Source organism: Cydia fagiglandana, chromosome 4 (assembly GCF_963556715.1).
Source record: "Cydia fagiglandana chromosome 4, ilCydFagi1.1, whole genome shotgun sequence".
NCBI classification, from domain to species: Eukaryota; Metazoa; Arthropoda; class Insecta; order Lepidoptera; family Tortricidae; genus Cydia; species Cydia fagiglandana.
The window spans coordinates 103602-125758 of record NC_085935.1 but is presented as its reverse complement, the minus strand read 5'-3'; the positions used below and the strand labels follow the sequence as shown (position 1 = coordinate 125758).

General features: G+C 39.6%; 1 protein-coding gene across 2 annotated transcripts; it reads right to left on the bottom strand.

Annotated features, from left to right (window-relative positions):
- Nucleotides 1-21640, bottom strand: LOC134663409 (cingulin-like protein 1). Of its 2 annotated transcripts, XM_063519776.1 has the most exons (16): nucleotides 21507-21640; nucleotides 18907-18996; nucleotides 17712-17837; nucleotides 17402-17476; nucleotides 16806-16892; nucleotides 16411-16551; nucleotides 16192-16263; nucleotides 15677-15769; nucleotides 5403-5468; nucleotides 5211-5315; nucleotides 5008-5107; nucleotides 4783-4901; nucleotides 4171-4301; nucleotides 3633-3770; nucleotides 3165-3513; nucleotides 1-2599 (listed from the first exon to the last, which is right to left on the bottom strand). In XM_063519776.1, the coding sequence occupies exons 1-16, from the start codon at nucleotides 21582-21584 to the stop codon at nucleotides 2336-2338; spliced, it is 2034 nt and encodes a 677-aa protein (XP_063375846.1). In that variant the 5' UTR covers nucleotides 21585-21640; the 3' UTR covers nucleotides 1-2335. The 2 variants fall into 2 exon arrangements, with proteins under 2 accessions (XP_063375846.1, XP_063375847.1); XM_063519777.1 differs by lacking the exons at nucleotides 15677-15769; nucleotides 16192-16263; nucleotides 16411-16551; nucleotides 16806-16892.
- Between the last annotated feature and the right edge of the window lie 517 nt (nucleotides 21641-22157).

Sequence of the window (22157 nt, the reverse complement as noted above, 5' to 3'; positions counted from 1 at the left end):
CCGCCTCGCTCGCCTCCATGTGGCGCGGCTGGACCAAATAACACACACACACACACACACACACACATGGTACTACCCCACTCTTTACTCCCATTTTGTAACCTTCGATGTCGAACTGATAATTTAAATTCCCATTTAATAAAAGAGTTCGAAAGTAGAACTAAAATTCTGCACTCCGAATTTTTAAAAGTATCAATATCAAAAACTATTACAAAATATTATACGTTGCATCTCTAATAATGTGACACAAAATGACCAACGAGCTAACTTGGAACCGAGTCGCATGTCTTATTTAATAAAAGTAAAAATCTTATTTTTGTATTTGTCTTTTATAAAGGACTCGGGAACCTGCAGCTAATTTAATAGATGAAAATGAATTAATTCCAAGCAAATATCAGAATAAATTCATATTATATTATAACAATTAGAAATAATATAAAATATAATAATAATAATTCAGCCTATAAACGTCCCACTGCTAAGCACAGGCCTCCTCTCGTGCGCGAGAGGGCTTGGCCTAATGTCCCCGTGTTTTAACCGTGGTACCACGGCTTTTGTACCACAGGGGACCACGGGTAATTTTTTTTCCCCGTAGATCACTGCTCCAGTTTTAAGTTATCTTTTTGAATACGAAACTTTCCGTGGGCCCACGGGTCATTCCTCAGATAATTTATTTCCCCATAGACCCACTTCAATTTAAGCGTAGGTTGGTAGGTACGAGTAGGTAGGTTAGGTTCGTTAGGTAGCTTCAGATGCCCGAAAAGCCCGCGAAGCGGGACTCCGTCTAGTTACGTTGTGAAGACAATGTTTTTGGAGAAGAAACACTAAATTTGCAATTTGCTTACGGCAATTTACATAACGTTTCACGTTTGTAAAATGACGACGCCGTTTGTAATAATTAAATGTAAGAGAATGTAATAATTAAACCTACCTATATAACCTTCCAAATATGACAACGGTGGTCCACGGGTAAAAGACAGTTCTTTTCAATTACCCCTAGTCCCATTTTGGTGCAGTGGGTCTACGGGGAAAAAAAATTACCCGTGGTCCCCTGTGGTACAAAAGCCGTGGTACCACGGTTAAAACACGAATGTCCCCACGCTAGCCCAATAAATTTCTTCACAGATGTATGCAGGTTTCCTTGCGATGTTTTTCTTCACCGAAAAGCTATCATGACGAAATATCATTTGATTTGAACAACACCCACAACAACAATTACAAAAACATGTTATGTTATGTTTTTTTGATTCACAATTTGAAAAACAGCTTTTGTTTTCAAACCGATGTCACTTTCTCTAATTCTGAATAGCTCATAAACATTAATTTTCAGTCATGTATTTATGTCCTTATGTAAATAGATTATTTTTTTATAAATTTTTATGAATTATTTTGAATGAAAATAAAACGTTTTTGTAAATCTAATTGTTTTAATTCACCTTTAACAAAACAGTCTTCGTTACAAATAAATACAATAGTTAATAAATAAAGTATAACCTAATACGACTAGCAAACGAATACCACACGGTTACATGACGTATTTATCTGCCTTGATGATCTTCACTGCTCGACGACTATTACAATGGTCACAATTTAAATATTTAACTCAAACCTGTCAATACATTTTTATACACACGTCAAACAATTTATTAAATACCACCTGAACCATCCGTCGTGTCAAATGATGACCACTAAAGAAATCTTCTACGTGTGGAGGGTAAAGATGTGGAGACAATAAATATATCATATCAACCGCAAGTAAATAGTAAGTGCTAAAAATAAATGCATCCGAAAAGTTAAGTCTTGTACAATATATACAATATCGGTAACTGTAGGTTGGTACATTATCATAATGGTAACGTTGGTCACGATTCCAATAAAAAATTACACCATTTGCTTTTAACTTTAAAGTTAAAAATGCTGAAGCCTATTCTAGGGCTCATTCCTCGAACGGTATCCACTGTTTTAGGTGTTGGAACATTTATCTCCTTCTAAAGGGCGACCTTGTACACTTCTAGATTGTGTGTTAACCCATTTAATATTTATAATCACCGTCAATGCCTGCCCAGTGCAGACGCCATGACGGATATATCCGCACCGTAGGTCCAAAGCCGACGACGGTTTAATCCGTCACTGACCACAGAGCAACATAGACCTACGTGCATATGCATAAGGTTCAACTTCCGGTTTGACATTTCGGTGACGTGGCGTCAGAGTGACAGCTTTTGTGTTTGACATGGCGTCGAAAAGGTTAATACAATGAGAAGCCGAGGAGTACCTTCATTTTTGGAACGGTATCAGGGTAGTATTATTTATAACATAAAATAAAAGAAATCTATCACCGTCCATGCCTGCCCCAGCGCCTCTGCCCGTCCACCAACGCGGTATGCAAGTGCTCTACTCGCTCCAGCACCTCGTCCGTCGTCACCTGCCGCGGCCGCCTGTACTCCGCCGGGCCAGTAGACGCTTGTCGCGGGTGACTGTACTCCACGTGTCCGCTCGACAGCTGCCGTGGGAGTCGACTGTACAGGCGGGTCCATCGGATGTCCGGGTGGCTGCACGGCTCGAAGCGGACGCGTGATGGTCTTGAGGTAAGACAGTTCTGGAATAGTGGAATGTAATTGCATGAGTTGAAATTAGTTATAAGAACCAAAATAGCTTAGGGGCCGGTACAGACGGACTGCAATTCGTATGGGAACTGCACGCCGGCGCCGCCGCCGCGCCGATGGCATAATGATGATGGCGTGCAGTACCCGTACAAATTTCAGTCTGTTTTCAGACATTACATATTGTTGCCAATGAACCCAAAACCCAGTTAATAGATTTTGCATGATATACGCCAGTCCTGGTTGTTTCCTAACCATTCTTGGTCTGGAGATCCGTTCAAGATCGACGAGTCAAATCAAATTACTTTGGGTTCAACTTACAATGGACTTCTAAACCGGAAGACATAGCCTTAGAAATAGCCTTTAGGAAGCACTGGATTTGGAATTGTCTTAGGCCCACTTGCACCATTCCACCAACTCGGAGTTAACCGGTTAAACCTGGAGTTACCAGTTTGACACTAGGTTAATGGATTAACCGCTTAACCGCGGGTTAGTGGGATGGTGCAAGTGGCCCTTAGTTATTTAGTAACTAAAACTTATGAAGATATCATATCATCTTACAAGGTCATTGCGAGACTGCTGCCTCTTCTTTCTTGTCGGCGGCACGGGAGCTCGGGAACAGCTTGCCATCTCGCTTTCACTCTCCTGCTGTCTATTCGACACGCACTTGGAACAACTAGCAGTCTCGTCCTCCCGCCCTACACACGCTAAAGAGACGCCAGGCGAGATTATCTCGCTCGCACACATGTGTTTGAGTCTGCGGCGATACAGCTCGCTTTCACATGGCGATACGCTGCAACTTGGTTCTGTCTCACTCTGGCTCGTGAAATCGTTGTTTTGTCGCATTCGAGCACAACGTTCCAATTCCCGAATTTTTAATTTCTGCAATTTAATTTTGTCTCGTTGTTCTCTGAAATAAAACACGCAAGAATATGGATTATACAAAATTTTACATAAAGTCTGCGATGTGCAATTAGTTTTCATTCGAATCGTTTTCTAAGTTTTCGGGCAATATTGATTTTACGGTACCTGGTCTGTTGTTTCTTCTCCCTCATCCACTGTCGGACGCCGGCAGTCACGCGCCGCGACTCGTCACATAGCCTCGCTCCTCTAGCTTGCGCCTCATCTAGACACGCTTGTAGTTTTGACGTTGCGCGCTGTTGCTCTCTGTAAACACTCAATCGTTGTAAACTAATTGTTGAACCTCCACGACACCAAGCAGGTGCACGACCGCATTCAAACTATGAAAATTATCTTGATAAAACAATCTGTTTGCCACTTTGACTGTTATTCACTTATGCCAAGAACCGATGCGGCAGGGTCGCCATGCAAAGTGGAGGTTTGTGTTGAGTGATAACTGATAACAATTGTGTAGTGTATGTATATGTATATTTATTATGACCACTCGCTCCACTCCAAAACACTCGCTCTACTCCTCCTATCACTGTTGAAGGTCGTGACTTGATCGGTAGCATCGCAATTAGATTATATAAGTATCTCTGACGTTCAGGTAGACTAACGATAAAATGAAATAGGTACACCAGTATATAATATATAAATATGGTACCTGCACCCGGCCTCCAGCTCCCTGCAGCGCCGCGTGGACAGCTTCAGCCGGTGCTCCAGCTCGCAGATCCTGGCCTGACTCTTCAACATATCCGACCGCGACTGACTTACTTCCGATAATTTATTCAATCCCTGGAAACAAAAACCGGCCAAGTGCGAATCGGACTCGCGCACGAGTACCATACGCAAAAACCAGCAAAAAATCACGTTCGTTGTATGGGAGCCCCACTTAAGTATTTATTATATTTTGCTTTTCGTATTTTTTGTTATAGCGGCAGCAGAAATACATCATCTGTGAAATTTTCAACTGCCTAATAGCTGTCACGGTTCTTGAGATACAGCCTGGGGACAGACAGACAGACAGACAGACGGACAGCCGAGTCTTAGTAATAGGGTTCCGTTTATACCCTTTGGGTACGGAACCCTAAAAAATAAACTTTTTTTCGATTCAATACATACTACAAGTTTAGTATTTTCTCGTTAAATGTATGACCATTTTCTCGCCCAAGCCCAAGATTTAAATAAGTGTATGGCATAGTATTTATGTACACTTGTACAATGACAGTAGGCAGAGAGCGACCGACGAGAGAGAGAGGTATAGGTAGGTAGGTACCTCTTGGACAAGCTGCTCCGAGTGCTCCAGCTTTTGTTGGAGGCACCTGATGGTGGCGTCCTTCGCGGCGCTCGTCGCCTGCGCCTCCACCAGCTCCGCCGTCTTATCCTCCAGCAACACTGCAATAAACAACGATATTACCAACCGTTTCACACTCAACAATCTGATTATGAAACAATGTACTTTAGAAATACAATTGTACCGTCGACTTTCGATTCTAACTACCTTGTGCCTGTTGTAACTGCCTCTTGAGGGTCTCGCAAGCTTCGCCTCGTTGTCTACAAGTATTTTCCAATTCGGCCAACTTGTTCACCGCTTCCTCAGTCTGTATCAATGAAAACAACAAACAAAGCATACATATGAACTGATAACCAGAAATTCTATGTAAAGAACATTTTTTTTAAGAATGGCTAAAACCTGTGTCTTACCTCTCGTTCCTTTTCTTTCAATTGTTTTTCATACTGCTGACTTAGTTTATACCGCAAGCACTCATCGAGATCTTTATTTCTTTGCATAACTTGCGCTAGTTCATCCTAAAATAGCAATTGATAATTATTAAATCACAGCATCAAAAGTTGGTATTCAATAAAGTTCTTATATTCACCATGTTAGGTACCTACCTCTAAAGTTCTGTTTCTTTCTTTCAACGACGAGTTTTCCTCCTGTAGACCGCACGTACAATCACTCTGTTAACAACAAAATATAAAGTAGGTACTGCATAATAATATAATATTATCATTTCATTCAGCATTATAGTAGTATAACCTATAATGGACGTGGAACCAGTAATGGGATAAAAAAACATAATTCCTCTAAAATAAGTATCTAAAAGTAGTTTATTAACACTGGCTGTATATTATCATAAATAAGAGTCCTAGAGCTGTTTCAGTTTGAAGTTTCATTAAATTTGGTTGCTTTTTAAGAAATTGGCGTCAACCCAAAAGTTGTCGTGTCACTGAAAAAAAATACCACTACGAATTCTTAACAACTTCGCTAAGAGAGGTGAGTTAATTTATTAAATTTCAATTAATTAATACTTGATGAAAACTAGAATGTGTTTTGTTAATTGAATTTACCATGAGATAAGGTATACAACACACTATGTTGTGACTCCACAGATGTAAAAAAAATAGTGGTTTTTGGCCCAATCCCATTATAGGAGCTGTAAAACTGCGTACCTCCTATGATGGGACAATTGACAGAATGATGCTTGCCATGCCATAATTTCATGTTTAAACAATACAGAAGTAAGGTAAGTACCCCTATTAACGAGGGGGTTAAGCAAGTTTCCCAAAAAGAGCCAAAAATTAAGCATAAACCGGCGGTGTAAGGAACAAGACATATTTTTTTATGTTAGTTTGTTAGTTAAAGTTTATATTATTTTAGTTTCTGGCCTTGTTTTAGAAAATTATAAAGGAAAAAATAATTATCAAAACCAAAATGTCGAAATCGCCTATTACCGTGGTAATGGACCACTGTTACCCAAATACCGCGGATATGGGTTCCTTTTTACGAGGGTACATAACTCGTCGCATTTTTAGTTCCATAATTATGATAAATATTATTTATTTGACAATAATGGATAAAATATGGTATATTCAATACCTACGCTTTTAATATTATAAGACTTATTTAATTTATACATTTAAAATATAAATAGTTGGTTCCTTTAACGCTAAAAACATCGTGGGGTACCCTTTACGAGCAAGGGTGATGCTGTCGAAATTCTTGTTTAATTTATTACCTATCTAACTAACTAAACTAACTATTTTGGCTCAGCGATCCAAAGAGAATCTTGGCCTCCGAAACGAGAGCGTGCCACCTGTCCCGATCCTGCGCAACTTCCTGCCAGTTACTGACGCGAAGCTGAAGCAGATCCGCCGCCACACTATCTTCCCAGCGATACCTGGGCCGACCCACTGGACGGCTACCAGTCGGTCGTCCCAAGAACGCCTTCTTGACAGCCCGATCCTCTCCCATTCTGAGTAGGTGACCGAACCAGCGAAGTCTGTGCGCTTTCGTTTCGCCGATGATATTGGGTTCGGCCACTAACTCCTCGATCTCGGCATTTTTCCGGATCCTCCAGGTGCCGTCATCTCTCTGAATAGGTCCCAGGATCTTGCGAAAAACTTTTCTCTCTGCTACCAGGAGCTGACCTTCTTCTTTTAGTGTTAGGGACCAGGCCTCACAGCCATACATTAGGATAGGCCGTATAACGGTTTTATATATCCGTAACTTTGTATGTTTGCTGAGAAGCCTGGACACCAACACTTTGTGGAGGGCTGCACTGCACCGCAGGGCGTTTTGGATGCGTATGTTGATCTCCTCCTCTCTGGTGTTTGTGTCGGTAATAGTGCATCCCAGGTACCGAAACTTCTCAACTCCACGGTAGACAGTACCCCCAACACATGGTACGTTAAATAAATAGGTACTTAATTATTTCAACCGGACGTGGAGGGCAAATTGTGCCAAAACGTTCAGGCTATCACAATTATATTCTACACAATACATATACAAGATCTGTGTAAGTTAATGTTAATGTTGTATGTTTGTGTTGAGTGTCTATTTTATATATTTAACATAAAATATATTTTTCTACTGCAGCACTTCTATTTGCCGATTAAATGACTGCCAGTGATATCTAAACCAGCTACACTTGAAGCGCGGTGCGTAGGGGGCCGTGTCCTTTGTCTATACCTACTCTATATGATCACAAATATCACAATAGCCAAGAGTTGTATTAAAAAAAAATATTTTTCTAGGCAAAGATCTAAAAACCAATATTTCGTTTGACTTTATACATCATTTTATGTTTGCTTCCTTATAAAAAATATTGTGTGCAACGGTACAACATTAGGTCTGAAAATGAGGCCCTTGAATTTTAAGAACCCTTTTATTATGTACCTGGTATACAAAAGAGTATCAAAAGTATTAGGTATTTTTAGAACCTAATAATTTCGAAGCCATGAAAGTTTTGGGTGGGTCTGTATTAGGTTCTCATACAGCTTATTACCGAGTGATGTCTTTTCTAACCATCGTTAAACGGTTCAATTCAAATAATTTTAAAACTCATTTACGACTGATCAAAATAAATAGTAATCTTGTATTTTTTTAATGCTATCAATATGGATGATTGCAAATATTACAAAACAATGGTTAAAATAAACTTTATAACCATACTCCTGTTTTTATATCAATACTTGAACGAGTTTCTCATATAAGGATTTCTAAGAAAACGTGTGAGAAGGTGTCTAAAATTGTAATCAAAATTAAGAGTTCTTGCATAGGTTTCATACCACGTTAATAGCTCTTTAGTTTTATAGGTGGTTAAATAATTCAATAACATCAAAAGTCAAGGAAATGTGCATTTATATATGAATATAAGATCGCTCGAATCTAAAATACCGTTTCCGTTATTACCGAGGTATACCTCGAAATTAGGTGTCACACAAAGAAAATGGAACCTAACACCGAGGTTTTTAATTTCCTATTTTTTCCCCTATTGGCGAGCAAATATCGCAAATAAAGTATTTGGCAATCATAGAGATAATAACTAAGAATCAATCTCAAGTCTTAGTCTTTCCATAATATTTACCATTATTACGCTAATCACTAAATAAAATACGCGTTTACTTACTTGAGGTGTTGCGTGTTAGTATGGAGCAACCAAATCTTGCGCTCTTAATACGCTAGTTTACATTTTTCGACTTGTTTGTGTGATGTTTTCGTAGTAGTGTTATACTTATTCGACAGTCAAAAGATAAGGCTTTATTTCTGTGTTCTTAGATTCAAAGAAAGTTAATAAGCTTTCTTATTAAACGCTATTTTGTACATACCGCGGTAATGAATGCCAATTTTAATGGGGTCGTTAATAGGGGTACTTACCTTAAAATGTAGTTACGAAATATGTCAATCAGGAGGTATTCTCGGACTTCGGATAAATTAATATCGTTTTTCCAAACTTTTATTTAACTTGCCCTGTTAGTTAGTGTGGGTACAATGTTGGTACAGTTGGTAGCTAAATTTGAGCCATTTTTCGATTTCCGATTCAGTTGAATTTTGTGTAAGTACGTAATTAAGGGCTGCTATTTAACTGATCACCAGATTTAATAAAATTTAATACCAAAAAAATCTACTTTACCACCCTAAAATAATGAATGATCACCAAAATTATCACACCATTTTAATGTGAAATGATTACCAATTTTATTACATTTTACTATCCTCTTTAAGGAAATGACACCAAATTAATCATTATTAACCCAAAAATTGTAAATAATTACCAAATTTCAAACCCCAATTTAATGTCAATTGATAACCAAATTTTTACATCGTGCTATCCTATTAAATAAAATGACACCAAAATAATAATTGTAAACCCAAAAATAGTAAATGACCACCAAAATTAGAACTCCATTTTAATGTAAAATTATAACCAAATTTTTAAATCTTGCTGTCCTATTAAAGCAAAGCAAAATTTTCTAGTAGCATTTCGTTTCTGTATGGGTTGCAGTTCAAACCTAACCTAACCCACTTTCCTAGTAACATTTCGTTTCTGTAAGGTTCGCAAACCTAACCTAACCCACTTTTCTAGTAGCATTTCTTATCTGGAAGGGTCGCAGTTCAAACCTAACCTAACCCACTTTTCTAGTAGAATTTCGTTTCTGTGTAGGTCGGAGTTCAAACGTAACCTAACCCACTTTTCTAGTAGCATTTCGTTTCTGTAAGGGTCACAGTTCAAACCTAACCTAACCCACTTATCTAGTAGCATTTCGTTTCTGTAAGGGTCGCAGTTCAAACCTAACCTAACCCACTTTTCTAGTAGCATTTCTTTTCTGTAAGGGTCGCAGTTCAAACCTAACCTAACCCACTTTTCTAGTAGCAATTCGTTTCTGTAAGGGTCGCAGTGTTAACCTAGCCCACTTAACTGATAGTAGCATTTCAGTATGCCTACCTAAGTTATGCGGTGCGGGGTACGGGGGTTGAGCGGGAGGGGTTAGTAATTTTGGCATCATTTTACTTTATTTGGTAATATGTATAAATTTTTTGGTATCACAGTGGTTTATTTAGGTGAAAATATCGCATTTATTTGGTCTTCAAGATTTGGTGATCGTTAATGATTTTTGGTAATCATTCAATATATTTGGTATTCGAATACAATTTGAAGTGCAGTCGTAATTAAAATGGTGGTACATTTGTAATTTTAGGCCTTATTTTTTTGGTGTTCAGTAATTTTTTTTGGTAAGCATGATTTTTTTATTTAGGGTACCAAAGTATTTTTTGGTGGTCATTATATTTGTAGCCGTAATTAAGTATGCAAATCAGATGATAATGCAATATTATGATAACATGGACCTAATCTGATGATGGAGACAGGAAGTGGCCATGGGAACTTTATTATATCAGTTTGGGTATATTAGAATTGTACGAGGTCCAAAAATAACACCACACTGTATAAACCACCACTTTATTTACAACTTACTACTACTACACACTGTATATAACACTCACTGCTTGATTTGAATTTTGAATTGACGACCTATTGTTCTTCGAAGCTTATATATGAATCCCGGAAAAATCTTAATACCGCGTTGTAGAACCGACGCGTTCGGAACAAAGTGCCATCTTTTGATTTATTTGGTAATTAATTTCCTATAATAACAAATTGCTAAAATGTGAATTTTAATGCAAAATATTACAAACATGTTATTCCAAATAATTTTACAAATATTTTAGAATGAATTGCCAACAAAAATAACCATAATAAATTTCCAAAATCGCTACTACTAACGCCATCTATGAATGCATTATGTGAAACTGTGAAGTATTAAAGAAATTCATACACATTAAAATATACGGCTTCAACATTCCGCCCACCAAGAACAAAGGGCAGTTTGTTCTTAATTCCGCCCACCATGGCATGATATAACAAATAAAAGCAAAGGCAAGTGATAACGTGAACACAAAGTTAACATGCCCTTTGCATTTACCTAAAACAATAAGATTGAGAGTAAATAACAAAGAAACAGTTTCAATAACAATACTTAATAACAAGGAAACAGTTTATTTACAGCCCATTTTTATGTGTTTACTCAAACTGACTACTCGTGTGATATTGTTCGCACCTGAATGTTTTATGTTTGAATGCCGTACAACCATCCAAATGCAGGAACAGTCTAAATTGGATAAAACAACGACACCAACAATTGGCTCAGGATTGACGAGACTTGGATGGACGATAAAAATGCCACTCGACAAATGAAATTAAAATCTTGCACATTTTCTGAGTCAACCGCTATCTTCTGAGATTATTGACGTTTCGCATCGAAGTCAGGTTCCAACATTAGAGGTCCTGTCAAAGAATGTTTGTTGAATTCAGGCAGCTAGAATAGTTGATACAGTTATGGGGTTGTGTTTCTTATTATTCTTCTCTTAGGTTGATAATAATTCTGCGAAATAATAACTGACGTCAGCCAACCGAGCAGGTCAATTAACCAGGATATATCCATGTAATCCATCCGTCTCCGTGTCATCCGTCTTTTCATTGCACAAAACTTCATTGTTAGTAATTGAACTGCAAGGGAGTATTCGAATCTGACGTCCCTTTGATGCCAAGTCTGACCCAAATTCTTCACTGTTGTATCCAGCTCGGTCTCCATATTGCCTTCTTCATCTCTATAATCTTGATTCAAAGTTGCTTTTTCGAAACTTGCTTTACTTAATGATCCGTTGAGTTCTTTGTATGGTCGTTTTCCTTTTCCCACAGTCTCGCAATCTGACAGGAGGTCATTCACACGCAACACTCTGTCTGCTGCTGTCCAATGATAGGCTTCTTCGCGCTCAGGTGCAACTTGCTGCATTTTGACAGCCAGATAAGGTGCCACGGCTGCTTCGTCTTGACCATCTCGCCGTAACCTTTGCTTGGACTCAACATCTGCGTCGATTACTTTTGCCAACCTGTTTATTCCTGAGCATGAGACATCGAAAATTATCGGTACCATTTTGTCTTCTGGAGTAACAGCATTTTGGGGAAGGCACACAACTTCTGGTTTGGGTTGCACTTCATTCGAAACCATTCTCATGTTGCTAAGCTCTTCGTACTCGTTGATGTTATTCATGTGCCTCTCTTTCAACTGGGGTTTTTGCTCGATTTTTCTGTCGAGTGAATTGGATCGTTTAACTGCTGCTAGATAAAGTTTCCCCTCAGTGCACCTGCGGTGCCGTGTATTTTCTTCGCAGAAGGGTAACTTGAATGAATACCTACCACTACAATCCCGGTTAGTAGTGGTAGCAAAAGATTCTTCTTGCTTCTCTTCTTCCTTAGCGTGTTTGTGCTTGGGATCTGGCGCAATAGGATCAGCCTCAAGCTCTGAAAACTTCTTCAGAAGCTCGTTGTCATTGACATGAATATAGTTATTTCTGATCTTATTGTGTAACTCCGACTCACCTGAGCGAACCGGCCCGGAAATGATCCAACCTAAGGAAGTTTGCTGAGCGATGGGTCCTCCCTGTGGAGTTTTGAGAACACCGCCCATGAGTATTTGACTATAGACTTCTCCACCAAGTAGCAAGTCGATTTGTCCCGGTTCATTGAATGTTGCATCCGCTAAATCTAAACTAGACAGCTCGGACCAAGACTCAACATTGACTCGTTTCTCTGGAAGATTCAATGTGAGTTTGCTTAACACAAAAGCATTTACGTTTACCTTAAAATCAGAGTCTAGGCGAGATGTGATTGTTATCTTCACCGACGAGTTAGAGCTCAGGAAACTCTCCTCTTCATCTTCGCATAGTCTCGTGATTGTGCTTTTGTGGGGAATCCTGGAAAGTCCGAGCAGATGAACCACAGATTCTTTAATAAACGACTCTTCTGATCCTTGGTCGATAAAGCACCTGAGTGTTATGAGCTGACCAGATTTCGACATGGCATTAACCAATGCTGTTGGTAATAAAACCAACCTATGAGCTGTCGAAAAGTGGTTTTTAATGTTGGTAGTGGTGCGCTCATCATCAGATGACGAGTGAGATGCAGTTGCAGGTGCAACCACATTTGGTACAACTGAGTGATTTGTTTCTTCAGACTCCTGAGACTCAGTTGCTGGTGTGTTATTCTTGGAATGCAATAAAGAATGATGTTTCCTTTGGCAAATTCGGCATCTAGAGGATTGACGGCATGCATAAACTGAATGATGAGGTCCTAGACAATTAAAACAAAGACTATGTGACTGGACAAAACCACGACGAGCATCAGTATCAAATTTGGAAAACTCCTTACAATTACTAATCTTATGGGCTTCAGAACAGAATGTACAGGTTGGGGTTGTCACAACTGACACATGATGGACCTTAACAGATGTATTGGAGCTCTGGTGAGCGTTGGTGCTGGGTCTAGAAAGCTTTGGGTCAATGAACTCCAATGCGCGAAACCGTGTCTCTAAAAATATTTGAAATTGTTCATAAGTTGGCAATTCATTGTTGTGTTCAATTGACTTCAGTTCCCATTGCTTTCGCGACTCAGCATCTAACTTTAAACAAATTAGATGCACAATAATAACGTCCCAACTCTTAATATCTATGCCTAAGTTCTTCAGCGCTTGTAGACACTCGTTGGTTGTATCTAATAACTCCTTGAGGGCACTAGCTGATTCAGTAGCCAAGTTACGCTGACTCAACAATCGTTTCAGGATGCAGTTTGATAAATATTTCTTATTGTTATACCTCTTCTCGAGTTGCTCCCAACTGGTACTGTAATTATCTTTGGTGATTGGAATGTGTCTCAACAACTGTTCAGCTTCACCAGTTAAATGCCCCTTTAAATAATTCAGCTTCTGGACATCATCTAGATCCTTGTTGCTGTGTATCAACGAAACAAACATGTCACGGAAACTCACCCATTCAGCATACTGACCGGAGAACGTTGGTATTGAAATCTTGGGCAGTATGACGCGTTCCTCAGCCTTGTTGGTTGACTTACTGGGCTCGGTGACATTCATGCTTGACGTCGCAGATGTAGAAGCTGGCTGGAGACTGCTAAGCATAGATTTAACAAGGCATTTATAAGTTATGTATGCTTCTTCAGTGTCATCATACACATTGTTTACGACATATGTGCTTTGAGTCAAAGCTTCTGACTCGCTGTTCTGAATAATATGCGTATGCGTGCGTGAAAATTGAGTCCATAACTCCTCCAACAATTCCAATCTAGTGTTGAGATAATCAATAGAATTACGGCGTTCTTTGGGATACTTTTTGAAGTTTTCGAAACCGCGAACAATTCTAGACTGCAAGTCATCCTGTATATTCAGAAGTTTCTCCATCGTGATTTATTTCTAAGTGTTTGACAGCTAACTTAAATCGGGCATAGGTTCCCCGTGAAAATATTTTAAGTCCTGGCTACTGATCTGAATTTTCTAAGTCCCAACTCAATCGGATTGAAAATTTTCTAAGTCCCAGATTATCCGATTGAATTTTTCTAAGTCCAGATACACGTGAATTTTTCTAAGTGCTCACTCAGTAATGAATAATAAAGTACTCACAATTCACCACCGGCACTCACACTTGATCACAACTGACGTCACACTGCACTCGCCGCTGATGACGTCACCCGATGTCGCCGCTGTCGTGACGTCACGCGATGACGCTGCTGCCGATGACGTCAGGCCGTGGTTGACGTCGGCACTGCACTCGGCAGCCCCGCACTGTGCCGGACGGCGCCCTCTGCCGTCGACTCCTGGAACCGAATAGCCAAACTATCCGGTTCGAAGGACCATGTACGAGGTCCAAAAATAACACCACACTGTATAAACCACCACTTTATTTACAACTTACTACTACTACACACTGTATATAACACTCACTGCTTGATTTGAATTTTGAATTGACGACCTATTGTTCTTCGAAGCTTATATATGAATCCCGGAAAAATCTTAATACCGCGTTGTAGAACCGACGCGTTCGGAACAAAGTGCCATCTTTTGATTTATTTGGTAATTAATTTCCTATAATAACAAATTGCTAAAATGTGAATTTTAATGCAAAATATTACAAACATGTTATTCCAAATAATTTTACAAATATTTTAGAATGAATTGCCAACAAAAATAACCATAATAAATTTCCAAAATCGCTACTACTAACGCCATCTATGAATGCATTATGTGAAACTGTGAAGTATTAAAGAAATTCATACACATTAAAATATACGGCTTCAACAAGAATTGTCTCGATGGATCTAATAATAATTGGTTGTGGAAAGAAAAATACATTCAGCGATAAAAGCTTATACCAAAAATTGTTTTTTTTGCCGTAACTTATTCCCCATTTCAATATTTTATACTGATAGAGCAATGTCCATTATAGGGGGCCCATTACTGGATCCACGTCCATTACCGGGGGCCCATTACTGGAGATTTGGTGTTAAATATGTGGAAACGAATTGCTGTATCTTTGATACAACACGCCTAAAACATGAAAGACGGATAGGACTTTCATCTTTTAACACGCTAAGCGGTAGACCATTTACATGTATACGGGAAATATCATAAATACTCCAAATTTCCTCTTAAATGTCCCATGACTGGTGCTGTTACTATATAGACTTTCGCTTCGTATGATTCTGTGTCTTATCATCGATTCATCGATGACAGAAGATCGCAGATGTTAACATTACAGTTCGTTTGGCCAGTTCATTTTAGGTACAATCAGCCCAATCGAACTCTTGACTTTTGAACAAAAGAAGATAGACTGGCCATTAGAACTAAGCTGTTATTATAAGTAGTGTAAGGGATATAGAAACACAGTTTATATAATTATGTTCTTAGTAGTCAGGTCTCGGTAAGCACAATTTGACCAATCAAAACTGGCCCAGAGTACACATGCAGACACACGAACATACAGTGAGCATGTGCTGCAGCTGGCGCAGCTGGTCCAGGATGTCGGCGAGCTCCTCGCCCACGTCGGGGCCCTCGGACCCGCGCTCCCACATGCCCTACAATAAAACAACTTATAGGATTATGCTTTATTTCGATACCTACTCATGTACACCACTGAACACTGACCTAAATGTCCTACGTAAAGGACACAGAGCGTCTAAAAACAGTTTCATTGAACAGCAAGCAAAAATGAACATGCATAATTATATTTCATAGTGTTATCCTGTATGTATACCTACCTCGAAAGACAAGGACTCAACATTTAAAGAGGCAAACGGAATATAAATGTTTTTCAAATTGAAATGTTTATGAACATGTTCTCTTTTTTAGGTCGCTTAGTCTTACGAGGCTATAAGCAGTACAGTACAAGGTTTTTGATACAAATATATATAGAAAAGAATTTACATATATTATAAGTATATGTAGTAATTATAGTGTTAGTATCACACCGTTAGACGCTACAAGTCTGGAGCAGTACCGAATCGTTGTTGGAGCTGTTCAAAAAGCTGGAGATCTCTGACTTTAAGCTCTCCACCTCCAACACCACGTCCTAAAAACAGAACAGAAAATTAACAGCATAGTGAAGTTTTTTGTAGGTAACAGACAGAGCTATTTTCGCATTTATATAATTAGGTACCTTCTTTAGCCGTGTTGGTATGTTTCAACTTTAAATTCAGACTCTTTATTAAGACCTTACCTGGCATTGTTCGATGGACCTCTTCTGCGTGTTGATGATATTGTGTAGCTTCGTGATTTTGTCCGTCTTGGCCCTCTCCATCAACCGGACCTCCAAATACGACTTCCTGAGCATGTCAATCAGCTCTTCCTGCTTGGCCGCCTATAACAACAGGAAAAACTAACTAGATCACGCTTTCATGATACAGAAGATAAGTATTTGGTATTTTTAGACGAGAACATTATTTTCTGATACTTTTTAATCGTAAAGTGAATAAGAGGAAGGTACAATAAAACCCATTTATTGTACGTATGATCTGTTTTTTTTATTTCACAATGTATGTTTGTTGTTTGCTCAGTATGTTAGTTATCTAGTATGTGATTTGGTGTAATTACTTTAATTGTAAATAGACTCACTTCGTAAAAGCACTCGCGGTAGAGGTCGGAGACGACCGCCAGGTTGTCCTCCAGGGTCTGCACCAGCCGCCTCTGCCCTTCCACTTCCTACAACACCACTCACACATCACTAACACCATGTACCACAACTGTTTTTGTCAGTTTACTTTTCATAATTTAATGTTTACATTTTATTTTTATATATTGACTCATTAGCTTATTTGATTTGCTTTTAATGGGGTTTCATTTTATTTTTTAGTAAATTTATGGATAGAATGAATAACAGAAAGAAATAGGTTAAGTTTTTTAAGAAGCTAATGTGCACTAGAGTATATATACCTGACGATTTGCCAAACTCGGGGTTTTGCGTAAGGTTATGAGTGTAACTTTAATATCTACTGGATTCCAGAGTCCTATACAAAGGACAAATAAAAATGCCATACCTATTACCTAATTTAAACTTTTAATAAATAAGCCCAAATTCGATTCGATAATTAAAAACGGAACCACAGAATAAGTACCTAATAGTACTACACGAAACAAAAGCTTATGAGATCCAGGAAGATAAAGTTCATGTCACCCAGCATCCATCAGCATGTAGGATACAAATGTCTGACCTTAATGTCGGTGCTGATGCAGACGTCGCTCTTGTCGACCCGGCAGCTCTCTGCGCACTGCCGCAGCTCGGCCAGCTAAAAACATTTTTTCAGATAAACCATCGATTCCCAGTCTCTCTAAGAGTTATAAATACCTAGTTGGATGTCTAGCTGTTTGTAAAAATTGTCTTATTTGCTCATATTAAACAATTACTTAAATCAAAACAATGATATAATAAAACGAATGAAAAATACAGTCAAAAGGAGTCAGGAAGGAGGGGGTGGCGGAAGGAGGAGGAAGAAAGAAAGGAGGGGGGGGGGGTATACAGACCTCTTGCGCCTTGTGGTCCAACTCCCGCCGTAGTTCGGTGGCGCGCCTGGTCAACTCGGCGATGCGGCCCTCCGCCACGCACAGGCTTGAGCCCTGCACACGTATCGTCTCCTCCTTGTTCTCCAACTACACACACCATCAACTATATGTATTCATTATAGTCAAGTAGGACAAGTAGGTACCTAGATAGGCCATAGCGTACCTACTCTAGAAAAGCGGACAGGCTATATATATTATGTAAGGTACGTATATATAGGGACTTATATCTAACGTTCATTCAAAGATTTACCGTTTGGAATCCATGAATCTTTTGTAAAGGATATTTAACTTTATTTCAGTTTGAAAATGGCAAATTGAAAAAAAATGCGTAGAAATTGGGTATATGCAAAAGCAATTTTAGGGAACAGAGACCATTTTTATTTTCTGTTTTTTATCCATTTCACAGAATAGATAATAGTACTAGGTACAGAAGACTCACTCTCTAACAAAACGCGTCTGTCACGATCAGCACGGATATGGCCGCTAGGTGGCGACAGCGCCACGCGCGGCTTATGGCAAACCCCAAAATTGGGGTCGAACGGATGTACTTTTAGCTACCTGTAGCAAAGCGACGAAATCGCGGAGTGAGCCACGCCTGTCCATGTAAAACAATGTACAATTGTGGATAACGTAGGTACATAATTTATCCTCTCGGACAATTTACGTTTTAGATATATTTGAAATTATTCTCTGGGGTGTTGTATAGGCTTAAAAGGTTAAAGAACTGAATTAAACTAAAAAATACAAGATACTTAGTTTTAAAAGTAGGTATTTTCCCGGGCAGGACGGATTTTATAAACGACATCCGGCTGTCGAGTACAACTTGTTCCATTCCCAGCCCAAAATAGAACTGTTTCTATGAGTTGTCAAGTTTGGTAACAATCTGTTATGTTTTTTATGGAAGCATAGGTAAGCTACTGTATGAAAAAGTATTTCATTCTAAACTAAAGCCATTGCCATACAAAATAAATGACTTTTTCCTTTGTTTTAGGAGCATAAGCAAATTATACCTATTATCGAATCGTACTATGGTATGATTTACATCCGCCGCCCGCTGCGGCACTGTAAACGGGGAATCACAGCCCTGACACGGGTGACCCGTTTATTTGTTCGGCACTAGTATGTACCTACACGTACAACACATAATCGTACTTACAATCTGTAGCGTGGCGATGAGCTTGTCGCGGTAGTAGCGCTCGCTGGCGCCCGCGCCCGCGCCCGCGCAGCTCGACCCGCCGCCGCTGTCCTGCGGGCCAGCCACTCAACGGTCACTAACAGAACACGTGTAGGTAACTACAACCGCGTTATCAAGCGTTTATGAACAGTATTATAACTGGTGCAGTCTGGCAAACCAATGTTGTGAACAAGAAGGTGGCATCATTTTAAAATGTACACGCAAAAACTTGGATTTGTCATAGGTAAATAGGGTACGTGAGCCACTTAAGGGCGCACCAGAGAGTGGATCAGCTACACTCTAATAACACGAGTTAAAAATTGCCTACTCCAGAGCACACAGTCGCTGTGGCCGAAATCGGTCAGGAGAGCATCATCATCATCATCGTCAGGTAAATCATCATCATCATCTCAGCCATAAGACGTCCACTGCTGAACATAGGCCTCCCCCTTTGGGGGGTGAATGCCATAATCGCCACGCTTGGCAGGCGGGTTGGCGATCGCAGTCGAGTACACCGAATTTGAGGGACGCTGCTGCCCGTCCACCGGTGGTCTTGGACGTAGTTTAAGGACATACCCGGGTCCCGTCAGGTAAACATTTGTACTGAAATATTAAGATAGCTTTAAGGACTGCGCAAAGACTGCGGACTTGCGCGACATGGTTGCGTTTAACATCAACTGCTCATGGGAAGACCTAGCTCTAAACCGCGTGGAGTGGAGAAACAGCCTTCTAAGAGGTCGCGAAACCCATGATAGGTCCTGGTTTCAAGACTTGGCCCGAAAACGGGCAATAAAACACATGCGCGATGAGGGTCGCCTCGATGCGGATCCTCAATGCACTTTTATTTGTCACAAATGTGGGCGACTGTGCCGTTCAAGGATCGGGTTATATAGCCACGAGCGACGCTGTCGCTAGTTAATAAGTCATAGATGCTGCTTAAATCATCTGTAAAGATGCACAAGGCCTAATGATGATGATTTCCTTTATTTAATTTGGGTCATAGGTTGGGGTTTTTACAACGTGAGTATAAAAGTACAATATAAAAACACTTACAAAACATTAAAAAAATATATAAACACAATATAAAAAACCTAACCTAGGGTGCCGCCGGCAGCGGGGCAAGGCCCGAGCTGCCGGTGGTCAGGGCCGCAGAGTGAGGAACCGACGCGCCGTGTCCAAAATTACCGCCTTCTGCATCTAACCCTTGATCCAACCACCCAGCGAGAGTCTCTCTAGGTGTTGGTCGAGACTCTTCGCTATGAGACCGTACACGACTATAGGAACAATGATCGTCGAGTCAACATCCCACATGGCGGTTATCTCTTGAGCCAAGTCTAGGTACTTGCTGGACTTGTCCTAGTTGTCCTTCTCGGCCTTCACGAGATTATCATCATGGGGGATGGTGACGTCGACGAGCACGGCCCGGCGCTGCGATCGATCTATCAGCACGATGTCAGGCTTATTGGCTACAATAGTCCTGTCAGCGATGATAGATCGATCCCAATAAACGTTTAAAACTAACATAGATAAATTAGAAATGTTACAAATTCGTTTTCTAAAGTTACTAGTTAATAAAAAGATAAAACACAGTTGCAAATCTGACTATAGACAATTATTTAAAGTATGTATAATTTTACCAGTGGGATTAAAACTCAAATATATGTTAGCTGTAAACAGTCATGGCAGCCAGGAACACAGGGATCTAGTCAATCATAGTCATAATACCAGAGCACTAACTGCGGGCAAATATGAAGTACCTAGGGTGTATAATTATTATGGCGATAGGACACTAAAGAAACGTTTACCCTATTTACTGAACACTTTGCCCACGGATATAGTAAAAGAGCCCAAAATAAATAGATTTAAAATCAGTCTAAAAAGGTATCTCCTGAATACTCTATAGGGGATGTGTTACCCTATAGTGTATTCATGATATACCTACCTATTTCAACTACGAATGTAAACCTATTCTAATTTTTAAATTTAATTAAGTATAGTATTATAGTATACTGAGACTCCACAGTCAAACTAAATGTAGTTTTGTGGAGCATTGTATGTAACAATAAAGTTGTAACTTCTAGTATAATAAATAACTAAAATAAATAAAAATAGAACGTGGCACGACCATTTTCGAGATGATTTATTATTATATTATGATTTATGACCAAATACGCGAGAAAAATGCATTTGACGAAGCCTAGCCCCTATAGGCAATCGGTAAATACCTGCGCTTTATTAGTCGACGGGCTTTTTTAGAACTAGGCTTGACACATTAGTTGGTTTATACAAGAAAATATACGACAAATAATTAGCAAAATATAATTAACACTAACGACAAAAGTCACGTTTAGTATTCTTAAAATATAAGATGTTTCAAAGAAGAATGGATGTATAAGTAAATTGAAGTTAACAATTTAATTAACAATCATCTTTCATAAACTAAGTACCGGTCGTAGGTAGGTGTGTTTTAATTAATAAATTAGGTACGCGATTAATTGTGTACAAAAAGTATTTGTCGTATGTGTATTAAATTTTCCTCCAATTAATCCACAGAAATAGAATCCTTACTGGATAGCACTCACTTTAGTAAAGTCACTATTGTCTGAATCCACACACACCAGCCCATTGAACATCATCGTCATCATCACAACAATCAACATAAACACGCGCTCGTACTCATCACACGACCCGACACGGCCGACACGTCACACACCACACACCACACCACAAGCGCCGCCCGCGAACGCACTGCCGAGCCCACAAACACCTCCACTCTAAACAACATAAACTTTACTTTAGGACCGAACTCACAAACCGTTTACATCTGGAAACTAGAGTGCAAGCGGAAATATTTTAAAACCAGACGTAGCGCTCATCTTTAGATCTTCAATTTCAACCGGCTTGTGTTTCCAGCCAGTTCCAATTTGGTTTAATTTTGGAACGCCGCCGCGAGCGCATCTAACTGCACCGGTAACTTTGCGCGTATTTCTGTCGATCTGTAAATAGGCATTTGGCGGCGGAAGCGGCCCGCTAGCGACCCGAGTCGAGTAAAATCGTGACCTAATTGGCTATGGCTTGGCCAGGATACCTAGATTCGTTCTGGGAATCGGATGAGTCACGTTTGATTACGTGTCCAACTAGCAAGGTGTGAATGTCCCACAAGGAATATGGGAATGGGAGTTTAGGCAGACTGTCTGGTTTGAGACACAACTCAATGCATGTATTTTTCATTA

What these genes read in the sequence shown, in the direction of transcription:
- LOC134663409 (XM_063519776.1), bottom strand. Translation starts at nt 21,584, where the DNA reads ATGTTGATTGTTGTGATGATGACGATGATGTTCAATGGGCTGGTGTGT. An exon ending in GGTCCATCGAACAATGCCAG is followed by an intron (nt 16,264 to 16,410) that starts GTAAGGTCTTAA and finishes TTCTGTTTTTAG; the next exon opens with GACGTGGTGTTGGAGGTGGA. An exon ending in GCAGTTACAACAGGCACAAG is followed by an intron (nt 4,902 to 5,007) that starts GTAGTTAGAATC and finishes TGTTTATTGCAG; the next exon opens with TGTTGCTGGAGGATAAGACG.